Genomic DNA, 15,283 nt, shown 5'->3' with positions numbered 1-15,283 from the left:
AGGGGAGCTGTTGCATTATGGTAAACTGTGGTCAATGACATGAGACAAAGTATATGTGAACTGCTGTATGGAAAGTGAATTTGCTCTGTAAATCTTTAACCAGATCACAATAGAATAAATAAATAAATAAAAGTACTACAAAAAGTGGGGAAAAAATACATTAGCAAAATTTAAAAGTCATATTAGTATTAAAAATAATACTCATGGGAAAGTGTCTGTAGTTCCCTTACAATCTTTCTAGGTTTTTCTAATCAATAGAATTCATTAAATTGTGTGCTAGAACCAAATCAGGTAAGGAAAATATTATTTTGCAAAAGTAAAATCACTTCTGTATGTGTTTGACAGAATCAAGTATTCATTTGTGTTCCACTGAGGACATTACTGAAATTTGTCCAATGGTTTATATCCAAATGGTTTACTGTGGAATTCTTCAGAATGTATTAATATTTGCTGTTGCTAGAGTTCTGACTTGTATATTCCCCACCCTCTTTCACAGTAACTGTGGCAATAATATTATTGCTTTATCCTGTTCATCATCTTCTTGCAGCTTCTGGCCTTGCCTTAATGGAGAATCACTCAGGGAATTTGGTTTGGGTTTTGGCCTCTTACTAAGAATAGTTGTCATCTCTTTTTATCTCATTAAAATTCTTTGCATTGCTCTTGTTGTTTTAAAATAACCCTGATTATTTCCAAAATCTCCATATATCCACAAAAGCTCAGCAAACCACTGCCTGGCATCTTTGTGCTGTACAACACGAGCTACTAAAGTCAAACTAAGGCTATCATGAAAGGAGGACACAGTAGGCAAAGATCTATTCTGTAAGTATTCACAGTTCTCCATGCAGGGAAGCAACATGTCGTCTTGGCCCATGTCCTGCACACATTGAAGCAAAGGTCTATAAGGATGGTTCACTGTCAAGCAACAACCCATTAGTTCTAAAAGATAAAATTCTAATTCTAATATGTGGTTCATCCTATGAAGAAATTCCTTTGGAAAGACATCTGAAAATTTAGTTTTTAATACAGAAGTAGCAGCAGAAATCAATCTTGTATTTGAGACTATTCCAAATTCCTCTATTTTGGATGCTAAAACCATACATGTAACAGCCATTAATAAAGTATCTATACTTTTCAGAGATTACCTGGCATAGAATCTCTTGAAATAAACTGTAGCACTGGCAATAACTTGTGTTAATTTAAGATGTTTATCTAATACTTGATTAACATTTGGGGGGGGGGGAGTTCATAATTTCCCATACTCACTCTGTGGGAAACTTTTAAGTTCTTTTGGCATGCCTTTAAAAGATCTTGTTTATCCAAAGTCTATTGCAAATAGTAAGAGCTCTGCCAAAAGTTCCCTGCCATGCAACATGGTTTGCACTGATGATAAACCACCAGTCAGTGGAGCAGCCTACAGATCAACAGACCCAGTCCCTCAACTAGAATCCGTTTGCCTCAGCAGTGACAGCTGGGAAGAGGAAAAGGATAGCATCCTGTTCTCATTCATGTTGTCCCTAATGCTCTCTTTTGGTTTAATTTTTTAATTTTTTTTTTTATGTATTTCACCTATTGGCTAAATTTACTTTTGCTCTTTTTAAAAATGTTTTATTATACTTTAGTGGTTGCTCTAGGACTAACAACATCCTTCTTTAAATTAGCAGAGGCTATTCCAAATTCATTGTACCTCTTTTTACCTTGTGGTTTACACTTCAGACTTCCCACTTACCCAAATAATATTTAGGGTCCCTTCTCTTTTTCTTATAAAAATGTTACTTTTTTTTTTTTTTTAATTTTGATGTATTTTTGTTTGTTTTCTAGGGTACTCAATATAATCAGTTATAAACACATGTAAACTCTATAATATATGTATTAGCCAAAAGATATATTTTTTATTGATTTTTTACATTGTCAGATTTTCCTTTAATTTAAAATTGCCATGATTTTTAACTAATCCTAGCCATCATGTTGGTTTTCAGATAGTCCTAGAGAAGAGCTATTAGTTGTTTTATGTCTTCAAGAATAAACACCTATTAAGTACTTTGATTTAGCCTTGTACTTACTGCTTTATTGGAACCAAAATCTTTTCCAGAATCCAGTACTCACTCATGTTAAAAGGTGGCTTAACTGTGTGTACTGACTGTGTATTCATTTGCCTCACTAATGGCTGCAGCAAATAAGAAAACATAATTTTATCTTCCGTTTGTTCTCCTCTTGCTAAACTTGATGCCATGCCTTTACTGCTCCCCTGAACATAGATTATAGTTGCTCTTGTATCTAACACACCCCTCAAGAACTCAAGAGCCTTCTTTTTACCCCTGATCTTCCAAAACGGGTTGCAGATATTGAAATTTTGTTTCCTTACATAGTCAAGAGTTCTGCCAGCTCCAGCCAGCTGAGACTTGTGTTAAAATACTTTACCAGGTCATACCATCCTTGTCAACATTGGCCTCACCAGTAGAAGCATGTTTTGTCTGGAGTGAACTGCGAGTTTGTCTGCTGAGATTCTAAAAATGACTGCCTTGGCTCTGGCAGTTTGGGGAAGTGGTTGACTCAAGTACATGACTGCTATGTAACAGCCAGTAACTTTTTCTGCTATTTTGTAGGATGGAGAGTGAATGAGAAAAGGGGTAATTTACAAGGCTGCAACTTTGTCCAGATAGGAAGGAAAGGAGACTTGGGTTGTACTCATTGCCTCTAGTTGGTTTGATGTTTTTTGTTATCCATATTCTAATGAAAGTTGCATTGTAATTCAAGATGATTTCAGAAAGATGGGATGTATTGAAAGTAATTAAGAGAGAATTGCCCTGAGTTGAATGGATGAATAAGTTAGTGAACATTCTAGGTAATCTAAACTCTGGATCTGAAGTCTGAGAAATTTAAAAAACAAACAAACAAACAAACAAACATATTGGTGCTTAGCAGTACAGAAGCACCACTGAACTCTACTTCCATTAAGTACCAGAATTAAAATCCCACACAAAACTATATGCACGTTCCTTTTTCGGGTGGAGAGAGTACGTGATTTTGATCTTAAATTATTAAAGGAAATTCAGAAAAGAGTTTGTATCCTATGTTGTTGTTATGTGCTGTTGAGTCGGACCCAACACATAGTGACCCCTCCTTGGGTTACCGAGGTGGTATCACTACGGAAGTAGATTGCCCCATCTTCCTTCTGAGGAGTGCCTGGTGGGTTTGAACCACCAGCCTTCTGGTTAGCAGTCCACTGCCTTAGGCACTACACTACCAGAGCTCCTTTGTATCATATAGAAGATTAAGAACTACTATCCAGAGAGTACTCACCTGATTTTTAGTTTTCTGAAGCCTTCTTTTTATTTCAAATTGCCCTGGCCAATATCTATGCCTTCACATGTCTTTTTTTCCCTTCAATTTCTGATGTTGAAAATAAAGGGATGAAGATTTATATGAAAATGAGTATTCATATACAGGGAAAGGAATTGACTTATAAGCCCTTGAGTACCTCTTGGTAAGGTGCTAAGGAGACATCTTAAGAAAACTTATAGCAAAAGTGACATAATTGAAACTGAGTAGAATAAGGCTGTTAGAAAGGAATCTCAAACATGCAATTCTTTAAGACAACTAGAGGCTTTCAGACAGATTGTAGGCACAGAGAACAACACTGTTTATACACATACAATATTTGTTCGACTGGTTTGTTTGTGTGCTGCTTTTGTCTCATGTTTGAATAAGAGCAGTCTCCCTGTCCTAGACCAGCATGTCTTCTACAGCATCTTCTAGGTAAAGCTGCCAGTCCAGTGAAACGGTCACAATGTCTGTTAAATAAAAATTAAACAAAATTAAATATTTTGTTTTACAGCAGAGAAATAGGCCTTGTTGTTTTGGGAACATGGCATACATGAAAAGTTCTGGAAAACACGTAGTAGATAAAGGGATTTGTTACCAAAGGGAGATTGTCTTCTTCACACTCCTGGCTACTAAAAATCAGGTTTTTGTCTTTTATTTTTTCATAAAAAGAGCATTTCATTTTAAAAGTTCATTATAGCCATGCTGTCTGCTTTTTACCACTAGTTTGAACTCCTCTTTGCCTACCCAGCTCCTCACTCTCAAAGGGGTAGCACCAGCTTCACAGGCATTGGAGCAAGTACACCAGTCCAGACCCACTAAGGGTCAAGCAAGTATTAATGAACCATGCTTCAAATGAACATGCTACAGATCAAATCAAATTTGTGAGAGTCTTAATATTTAGAACTCTCATTATGTCTTGATAAGCTAACACATTCACATTATCCCTAGTAAGGGAAAGAAGTTTTTCATAATTCTCTCAGAAGGGTAAATCTTTAATTTCTTACTTTCATCTTACTCTTTTTCCTATGAATATTTCCTTTGCCTTTTTCTATAAGTATTATTGTAGATTATAAATCAACATGTACATCCTTCTTTTTCAATAATTGGACAAATCACTCCTTTACATCTCTTTGCTTACTGAGAAAAAATACTTCAGATGAAGTATGAGGTGAAGTTATATCTGGATTCTTTAATAATTAAGATATAGAATCTAACAATTAAATTTTGCTATCTCATAAACAAAGCATCTTTAGGTGCTCATCAAAATGTTGTAGAATAGCTAATCAAATTCTAAGCCAGAATGTTTAAGTTGTCATAAACCTGTCTTTAAGTGTTTTCTGTATAAAAACTGTCTTTACAATTTAGAATACTGTATTTTGTAACATGTATGTACAATTGAATATAAAATGTATGTACAATTGAATATAAAATAATAGTTTCATACGGAAATAACCACTTGTATTTGGGAAAGGTCTCCCACCTTTATATCTTGTTTTAGGCAAGAAAGACTGTGAGTTTCTTTTTTGTTTGCCATCTGAGGGATGGACCTAATTCTGAACCAATTACCTATCTGAACTGCATAGAGTTTCTTTAATTGTATGAGCATAGGTAAGGCTGTTATTCTCAGTTTCATAGTTTATATCATGGATTATTAAAACATTTACCTATTATACTAGAATGTGCATTTGTTGTTTAGAGTATAACAGCTTGTTTTGTTAAACGTTTTCTTAACATATTGACCTTTTTTTCTAATTTGGTAATTAAAAGACAACATGAGGACCTTTCAGAGACTTTGCGTTACTTCTCCTCATTTCTTGCTTTCTACTTAAGATTGGTCAGCTGGGAAACCTTCAGTTCCGTCTACCCTTTTCCCACCTGTCCTCTATTTTGCAATTAATGTACTTTTGTGTTTGGGGCCCTTTGGTTAGGCCACAGACATTCCACAGCTACCTAGAGGACATCATCAACTATCGCTGGGAGCTGGAAGAAGGGAAACCTAACCCATTGAGAGAAGCAAGTTTCCAAGAACTGCCTCTTCGCACTCGTGTGGAGATCCTACACCGCCTATGTGATTATCGGCTAGATGCAGATGATGTCTTTGATCTTCTCAAGGTACCTAAGTACCATGCCCTTCCTTTAGAGGGAAAAAAGTCAGCAGTTGAGAATGTGGTCAGAATGTAAAATCAGAAAATAATAAGAGAATCCAGAGTTTGTCATGTCTTACTAGTCTTGGGGCTCTTGGTTGACAGTAACAACAGTATATAAAACCATGACCGTGGTAGCCAAGGGAATCTATATGACTGTATATTATTTGATTTAATTTCTAAATTTATTTTTATTTTTTTAACTTTCTCTGAGTCAGAGCTGATAAGTGAACAATTGCAGGCACCTATTTGTCCTCCTGGTAGCATGGTGGTTAAAGCATTCAGCTGCCTACTGAAGGGTTGGTGGTTCGAATCCACCGCTGTTCCATAGGAGAAAAATGTGGCCATTTACAGCCTTGGAAACCCTGAGGGGTCCTACAGGATTGATATGAGTTGGAATTAACGGCAATGGGATTGGTTTTGTATGTCTAAATTTCACTGAACATAACTGAGATATTTATTGAAAATTCTAAGGATGTTAAACTTTCTCCTACACAAGTGAAGTTCATCTCTCATACACACTACATGTGTTGGAGGATAAGAATATCTCTTCCCTTCCCCTTATTCTTCTATTGCTGTTATTATTTTAGAAGTCTGTCTCAGGGAGGGTGTGGGTTATTGCTTTTCACTCTTAGGGAGGTCAGTTTCTAATCCTGTTCAATCAGAAATGATTAAATGTGTTGATGACTTCTCAGTTCAGCCTTGCTCATGGACATGTTATAAAAATCATTGTGTAATTTAGCACAGTCTTTGCTGAAAATTGAAGGACTTGAGTAGCAGTCGGAAGGCCAATATAGGTCAGACCCTCGGGTAAATTGGAAGCCGTATTGCTGAAGCTCAGCTGGAATATGAGGTTGCTATAGGTTTTGATGATGCTACAATAGAGAATCACATGGACAAAGCTTTCACAATATCTTATTGTACTCTACTGTCATTGCCTCTCTTTTTATGAGCACACACATTAAATCCTAATAAATCTAAACCACATGTATAAAACGTGAATCAAAATTCCTTTTGGTTCCCCTTTTTTGGTGAAATGGGTCAATGGTGGGGGTGAGGACCATTTGAAATGATTCCTTATGCTGTTCTTCAAAGACAATACCACTTTCCTATTCTCTCTGTTCCATACGACTTGATTGGAAATTTTTAAATATTAAGTGTTTCAGAATTTGAATTATGACTCCTAATTATAGTTATCTCTTGTTTCCCATTTCCCTCATCTTCTTTTTCTGATTCTCCTACCTAGGGTCTGGATGCAGATAGTCTCCGTGTGGAACCACTGGGTGAAGACAATTCTGGAGCACTGTATTGGTATTTCTATGGAACACGAATGTACAAGGAAGACCCTGTACAAGGAAAATCCAATGGAGAACTCTCTCTGAGCAGGTACATTGTTTAAGGGCATGGCTGTGAGAGCTATTGTATATAAATATCCTTAAGAATGACTGCATCAGAGTTCTGTAGCACATTTTTCCGCCTAATGAAGGAATTAGCTGTAATAGCATGCCTGCAAAGGAAGAGACAAGGGGTTACACAAAAATTGAAAGGAACAAATCTGTAGCCCCTGCTGCCATTAGTGATAGTTCTTTTGATATGAGATTCCTGAAAAATAGTCACTATCCTTAGCATAGACCGTAACCAGGTTTTTCTTCTCAGCAGTACACATTTCACTGCTACAGTTTTCATAGTCAGTCGTTGAGAATGCCTTTTTTTTTTTTTTTTTCCCTAGAATTGATGGTATGCATTATTAACTCTAGGCTCCAACTCACTACCAAAGCCATTCCCACTGCCACTGAGTTGATTCTGACTTGTAGTAACTCTATAGTAACAGAGTAGGTCTGTCCCATTCAAACCTGTTTTCAATCTTTACAGAAGGAGACTGCCTCATCTTTCTTGAGTAGAGTCGATAATGGATTCAAACTGCTGACCTTTCAGTTAACAACCCAGTGCTTTAACCACACTGCCACCACAGCTCATGCTCCATCACTAGAAAGACTTTAAAAGATATCAGAAGTATACGCCTTCTTAAATGTTTCCTAAATGAGGCCTCCTTCCCATAGTATCCTAGAAAGATACTGATCTCTTACTTTATTTAGAATTACTTACTACTAGGAGCCGTGCTCCCTGTTGGGAAGGTGTTTGGTCTTACATTATAATATTGTTAAACACCAGTTTTCCATGGTTCCCTGTGACTCCTGTATTTAATTCTTTTTTGGTAACCTTATGGCCAAAATACTATTAGTACTAATTTCAAAATCATATGTAAGACATTAATCCTGTGCTTGAACATTTCTACTCATTATGATATTTTGTAGAGAAACTGAAGGACAGAGAAATGTGTCAAATGTTCCTGGAAAAACAGGAAAAAGAAGAGGAAGACCCCCCAAACGGAAAAAAGTTCAAGAGGAGATTACAGTGAGGTAAGAATATCTTGTTAGTCTGGCTTAGTGACTGTCTTGCCGGACAGGACCTTAGGTTTCACTTGTTCCATTATCCTTGCTTTTTGCGTGTGCCGTGGGGAGGGCATTGAACTTGCTTGGAGTATGGAGACCTGGATCAGAGTTGTCCTGAACTTATTGAGTGTGCAGTAAGGAATCAGAAAGCCATAACTGGGTGAACTCTGGTAAATTACTTGGACAATAGTATACTAATTGTCATTTATTAGACAATGGAATACTAATGAGGATTAAATCAACAATGCATGTGACAGTGTAAAGAACTGAAAACCATGCATGATCCATAGTGCTTTTAGAATTTTATATTCTGCACATTTTTTTTTATTTACAAAAGGCTGATGCAAGTAAGTTCTGTGATTGTGTTGACATTTTAATGGAATCATATCTGAGTTTAGGAGTTAATTATTTCCCACTAAGGAGATTGATTTTATTTTTTTATTTATCTATTAATTAGTTAATTTATTTATTTTGTGGTGTTCCCTCCCCCTAAGGAGATTTTAGTAGCTAGCATTCCCCAGCATGCTTTTTTTTATAAAGAAACTGTAAAGTCTTAAGCATTTTTATATTTATTTATAGCAAAGAAAAATAATTTATGTTTGAGAAATTTTTGTGCATTCAATAAAAACATTTTATATGTTCTTTGTCATTGTCTTTTAGGACATACTACTATATGAATCTTAATTTTCAGACTCTGACCTATACCATCTAAATATATTTTTACTAGGGATCAACTTTATCATTATAAACCTATTAAAGTTAGGCTATATTCTTGAAATATTTAATAACACAGGGCAAATAACATCTACATTATAAATTTTAGAACTATTAAATTCTTCATCTTAATGCTTGGGTTAGACCAGCTCTCACTGTGTTGCTTATTGACCACTGAGAAACATTTCTAGGAAATGAGGTTATGAATAGATTAGTTAGAATTTGGTTTTTAAAATTCATTTTTACTTAACTTTCCAGAAACTTGACTGCAGATTACAGCTGCCTGTTCCAGTAGCTCTTGTGAGAAATGTTTTATAATTACTTATGTTTTATATCTGGTAGCATAGTCCCTAAGGCATTTGACTGCTAACCAGAAGGCTGGTGGTTCAAACCCACCAGCCACTCCTTGGAAGGAAGGTTGGGCAATCTACTTGCATAGTGATACTGCCTTGGAAACCCAAGGGGAGGGGTTGCTATGAGTCGGATCTTACTCTATGGCAGTTTGGTGGTGGTGGTAGTGGTGGTGGATCTCCCTTTTGATTTTATTAGATTTCCAACCACTGTGGAAAGCTGTTTACACCTATCTCCATTTCCCTGTACACGCCAACAATTGAAATTTCTTAGTGTTGGGATTATAGCATTCATGGGCTTGTGCTACCCTCTACTGGTGATTTTAATCCTTACAAGCTCTACATCCAACATAAACCAAAAACCAAACTCACTGCCATCAAGTTGGATCTGACTCATAGTGACCCATCCTTGGATTTCTGAGGCGGTATCACTATGGAAGTAGATTGCACAACCTTCCTTCCAAGGAGTGGGTGGTGGGTTTGAATTCCCAGCCTTCTGGTTAGCAGTCAAATCCTTAAACACTATGTTACCAGAGCTCCTACATCCAATGTAGTATTCAAATATATGGCATTTAATTTAAATATTTTTATAATGAATAAATTTTAAAATTCAGTTTCTCAGTCACATTAGCCACATGGTGGCTCTGGTAACTTATTAGAAAGCATAAACAAAGAGAATTTCCATCCTCACAGAAAGTTTTATTGTATAGCACTTCTTTAAATACTTGATAGAAAAAAGTACTCAGAGAATATCTTACAGGTTTCAGGGATACAAATGACAATAATACTTTGTACTATTGTGCTGAGCATTTTTGCATTTTGTAATTTAATCCCCACGATACATGTGAGGCAGGCTCTATGAATAGCCCTATATTACAGGAAAGTTAATGAACTTTACTGAAGTCACATGATAAGTGGCCGAGCTTGGAGGGAACCTGATTTCAGAGCCCAAGTTTTTACCCTCTACCTTATGTGAGGATGCGAGCTCAGTGGTGTAGTTTCTAAGGCATTTGACAGCTGACCAGAAGGCTGACAGTTCAAACCCACCAGCCACTCCTAGGAGGGAAAATTGGGCAATCTGTTTTCATAGTGATACTGCCTCGGAAAGCAAAGGAGGGGTCGCTGTGGTCGGAAACAATTCGACAGCAGTGAGTTTTTTGTTTTTTGTTCATATAGGTATAAATTAAATATACCTTATCTTTATATTACCCCTGAATCGAGGACATCATGATTTTTTTTTCTTGGCATTTTACTATTAACACTTTACTCATCTATTTGATTTTCAAAAAGTGTTTTTAAAATTAATGTGTTCCTGTTTATTGATTTTGCTGTAGTACCAAGTTCTACATCTCATTAGTGGGGCCTAAATTGATCTTCTGTAATGACGCCACTGCATCCTGGTGTTCATTTGTTGTATAGAGTAGTTTCTTCTAACCTCTCCTCCTTGACACACACACATAATCCTTGTATTAAACTAACTGGATTTACCTTCTGGGGGAAACACAGAACAATTTTGGACATGTTTTTGTTCTAATCAGTGCCTCCTTTTCTGTGTTTTAGTGAAAAGCAAGAAGAAAACTCCTTAGCATCTGAGCCGCAGAAAAGAAATGGTAATGATCTTTGTTGGAGTTTAAGTTTAGATTAAGTGAACATGTTTCATTTATATTATCTATCATTCTCCAGAGTCATACAAAGTTAGGATTATTGGCAGTGGTCTTCTAACAAGCCTCCTTCATCTTCTTCAGTTCTCTCTTACACAAACCTGATTCTGTGTCCATTTCTCCATCTGACAGACAATTCAAGATGAGAGTTAGGCCTTTTTATGTTTGTGCCCTGTTCTGGGCACAGTATAATAGACACTCAAACTTTAAATGAATTAATAGCTTTTCAAAAAGCAATCTTTTTAATGTCAAATTCTTACTACATAAGGGCTCCTACCTAGATTTATGTTTTGTAATCCTAATACTATTAATTTGGAAGAAATAGGGATTTAAATAGCATATGTGAGAGAGCTGGGCTCTGCAAAAGTTCAATCTCAAAAGCATCTGTATAGGAAAGTAGATACATTTAAGTATTTTTTTCAGGGTACTGGTTAAGAGCTCGACTGCTAACTGAAAGATTGGCAGTTCAAACTTACTAGACACTCAATGGGAGAAAGATGTAGCAATGTACTCCATAAAGATTTACAGCCTTGGAAACCTTATGGGGCAATTGTACACTGTTTTCTATAGACTCCGTAAGTGATTTGTTTGGTTTTTATGTAGGGCATTAAAAGAAGTCCCCTGGGTGGTACAAATGATTAAGCACTTGACAAACTAGTTCCAAGGTTGGGCAGTTTGAACCCACCCAGAGTTGCCTGTTGATTGGCTTCTGAGAGGTCATAGCCTTGAAAACCCTCTGGAGCAGTTCTGTTCTGCACACATGGGGTCACCATAAGTTGTAATAGACTCTATGGCAACTAACAACATAAGAGTATTAAAATCTTTTATAAGCAACAACAGTTATATATGTATTTCCTTTAGGCATTCTTAGTATTTGACTTGCAAACAGTGACATTAAAAAGTATATGCTGTTAGCTTTAAAATAAAATTAGTAAGTCTTCTTTAACTCCTAGGTTTTTAGTTAATGACTCTGGTTAGAATTAAAATTGAGAATAAATAGGAAGAAAGGCCCTAGTGGGATTTGTTGTAGTGAATCTATCCCTTTCTTTTCTAGGGTCCCAAGGGCCAGGCCAAGGAACATGGTGGCTCCTTTGCCAAACAGAAGAAGAATGGAGACAGGTCACTGAGAGCTTTAGAGAGAGGACCTCCCTACGAGAAAGGCAGCTCTACAAGCTCCTCAGTGAGGACTTCCTGCCTGAGATTTGCAACATGATTGCTCAGAAGGTATGCAAACACTGGCATGTGCTTCTTCCCCTCATTGTTAGATATGATTATTTGATTAGGACTTTTGAATATGTTCCACTTGCCTGGGAATTGGTGCAGGCCTTTTTTCCTCTCAGTTGGACTAGTAACATGGGATTTCATGCCACCCAATCCCTTTCACTATTAAAAGGAAATAAACCAAACTTAACTTCCATCGAGTCAGTCCCAACTCATAACAACCCCTCCTTTGGTTTCTGAGGCAATATCTCTGAGGACTCTTCTTTCCGAGGAGTGGCTATTGGGTTTGAACTACCAGCCTTCTGGTTAGTCAGTCATATAATGTTCTCCCTGACCCCAAGAATTTCTCAGTGTTTATAATCCCCAGTACTCACAGTGGTTCTCAGAGTCTGGAATTAACGTTCTTCTCCCACTACAGTCTTCACAAAATCATTCCTGAGACGCCATGGGTGTCTCGCATCCTCTTGCCAATACCTCTTTTATGTACTTTTAGGAAATCCTCTCTTTATGGCTCTCTCTCTTTCACATGAAAACTTTGTAGCTTCATGGGCAGCCATGTGCCTGGCTCCCCGTGGTTCCATGCATCCTCTTCCCCAACTTTACAGGACAAGTTGTAGTTTCTTAAACAGTATGCCCTGTATTTACATCCATATGTGCTTATTCATGACATTTTTAAAATCTTTCCCCCTCCACTTCCTTACCCATTTGAATACTACTCTCTCAAAGGCCCCAGTTAAGTATCACTACCGCTAGAAACTGCCCATTTCACCTATTCACAGGAATTTCTTCTTTTACATGCTTCTTATCCCTTACTTTATTTCACTGTGAGTTGCTTAAGCTCAGTAACCCCCAAAACCTGGTATAATGCTTTATCTATGTGGAAGTGTTTGATAATCATTAAGTTTGCTTATTTTATCTCTGTAATGTGAATTATGGATTGTTAATTGTTAATAATGATTGTTAATAATGTTAATATAGATATAATTATTTTATAATAATAATAATAATAATAATAGTTAATATAATCTAAAGAGAAAGAATTTATAAATTATTATTATAATACTTCCAGAGTAAGTTAAATAACAAATATGTTATTTAACTCATCACCATCCAATGATGTTTCTAACTCTTTAGCAGGTTAATGCTTCAGGGATAGTTCCAGAAATTCACCTTTCTCTATTGGCAAGAGTTTATAAATAACACCTCAAGATTTAGATTGTTAGGGATGAAAAACAAAATCTGCATTTCCCTGTAGATGTATTTAATTCCTCATAAGCGAAATCATTATGCTTGGTTTTTTTTTTGATCTGTGACAATATTTTCCAGGAATTGAAATGGCTAATCTAATTTTCTTAAAGTAACTACAATGTAAAGAGAAAGTTTTATGACATTACATAACTTTTTATGTGATGTAATCAGTATGTCCACTATAAATCATATGCCTAATCAGCTAATTTAGTATTTCTACTTTTTCACTACATCAGTCACCCTAAGATTTTAGCAGGTGAGGATAAGTAATAAATAGTGTTACAAGCATGATATTGGTGGTATTGATTTCAAAAGATATCAAGTAATTCTTTGCTAGAGAAGAAAAAACTAAAATAAGATAAACCTTAAATATAATTTTCAAGAACCATGAAATTAGAAACCAGAAAGAGGAATAGATTTGAGATTTTGAAAGAGATATATGCTCTAAATCTGAAAACCTCAATGAAATAGATTGTTAACTACAAAAATAAGAGAATCTAAATTGTGCAGGATAAAATCTCAACAGTCCAGTAATTGAGGAATAAGTTGTTTTCAGAAAAGCATTCCCATCAAAAAAGCCCCAGAATCAGTTGGATTCATTCACAGGTAAAATTTTCTAAACCTTTGCGGAAAGGATAATTTCTAAACATTTCAAAAATGAAGAAATCGGAAGCTGTTTTAGTTAGCTTACAAAAAAAAAAAAAAAAACCTTGGTGCCATCGAGTCAGATCTGACTTATAGCGACCCTAGCGACCCTTCCTTGGTTTGCTGAGGCGGTATCACTACAGAAGTAGATTGTTCAACCTTCCTTCTGAGGAGTGGCTGGTGGGTTTATACTGCCAGCCTTTTCTGGTTAGCAGTCAAATAAATGCCTTTGGCACTATCCCACCAGAGCTCCTGTCTTAATTATCTAATGCTGCTATCATAGAAATACAGGTGGCTTTAATAGAAACCAATTTATTTTCTCACTGTTTAGGAGACTAGAATTCCAAATTCAGGGTGCTAGCTCTAGGGGAAGGCTTTCTGTTGTCAGCCCTAGAGGAAGATCCTTATCTGATTTTCTGTTCCTGGACTATCTTCATGTGGCTTAGCATTTCTCTTCCCTCATCTCTGCTTCTCTTCTATGCTTGTTCAATCTCTTTTATATCTAAAAGGAGTTTGACTGAAGACATACCCTGCACCAAGCTTGTATCATTAACAAAGTAAATCCATTCCTATATGAGATTTTAACTGCAAGCATAGAAGTTAGAATTTACTTTTGGGGGACGTAATCCATAACAGGAGCTTACTTATGTAATTGTTTCAGACATAGATGTCTTAGATCCTTAGTACTAATAAAATTAAACACACACTCTTTTCATTCAGTAATACAATGTCAAGTTCTTAATACTAGCAAATAAAAGCCATCTCACCAACAAATGAATAATACATTATAATCTAACAAGGTTCATCCTAAAAATGGAATCCTCATAATACTGTTCTGGAAGTCTTAACCAGTGTATCAAGTCAGTACACACAGCGTAAGACCAGTTCTTTCTTCTGAATAAAATTGAATTTGTTAAATTTAGCCTAGTCAATAAATAATATTGCGTAGATAAGGAATTTTTAACAGATGCAAAGTTGGTTTTATTATCTGTAAATACATATTTATGGGTAAATGTAAACATACGAATACTGAAGTGATGCTGAGTATCACTACTTGGTAGGGATGTACAAATAATAAGTACATTGAGATACCACCTCACACCTAGAAGGATGGGTACAACAAAAATGAAAACAACCAAAAACAGAAAATAACACATTGGTGAAGGCAGAGAAATTTGAGTAGAGTACTATCTATCACATGCTAAAATGTGAATGAACCTAGATAACATTACCCTGGGTGAAAGAAGCCATATACAAAGGTCACATATTTTATAAATTGTTTCTATGAAGTATCCAGAATAGGTAAAGGCATTGATACAAGAAACAGATGAGTGGTTGCCAGGAGCTGAGTGGAGGAGTGAATGGAGAGTGATTGCTTAATGAATCTGAGGTTTCCTTCTGGACTCATGAAAATGTTTTGGAAGTACATAGACATGGAGTGATGGCTGTACAACATTGTGACTATACTAAATGCCACTGAATTATAAATTTTGTAATGGTTAATTTTTTTTTTTTTTTTTTTT

General features: G+C 36.0%; 1 protein-coding gene across 1 annotated transcript in view; it reads left to right on the top strand.

The window, feature by feature from the left end:
• The window catches only part of LOC103193867 (cat eye syndrome critical region protein 2), a 230,873-nt gene that overhangs the window by 171,099 nt on the left and 44,491 nt on the right, over positions 1-15,283 (top strand). The window contains exons 3-7 of the mRNA XM_007937176.1: positions 5,253-5,436; positions 6,715-6,854; positions 7,784-7,888; positions 10,546-10,595; positions 11,701-11,870. Of these exons, the coding sequence (XP_007935367.1) occupies positions 5,253-5,436; positions 6,715-6,854; positions 7,784-7,888; positions 10,546-10,595; positions 11,701-11,870 (649 nt within the window). The remainder of the gene's footprint in view (positions 1-5,252; positions 5,437-6,714; positions 6,855-7,783; positions 7,889-10,545; positions 10,596-11,700; positions 11,871-15,283) is intronic.

The sequence above is a fragment of the Orycteropus afer genome, unplaced genomic scaffold (genome assembly GCF_000298275.1).
Source record: "Orycteropus afer afer isolate SDZICR_OR568_19922 unplaced genomic scaffold, OryAfe1.0 scaffold00040, whole genome shotgun sequence".
Lineage (NCBI taxonomy): Eukaryota > Metazoa > Chordata > Mammalia > Tubulidentata > Orycteropodidae > Orycteropus > Orycteropus afer.
This window is presented reverse-complemented; position numbering and strand designations above follow the sequence as displayed.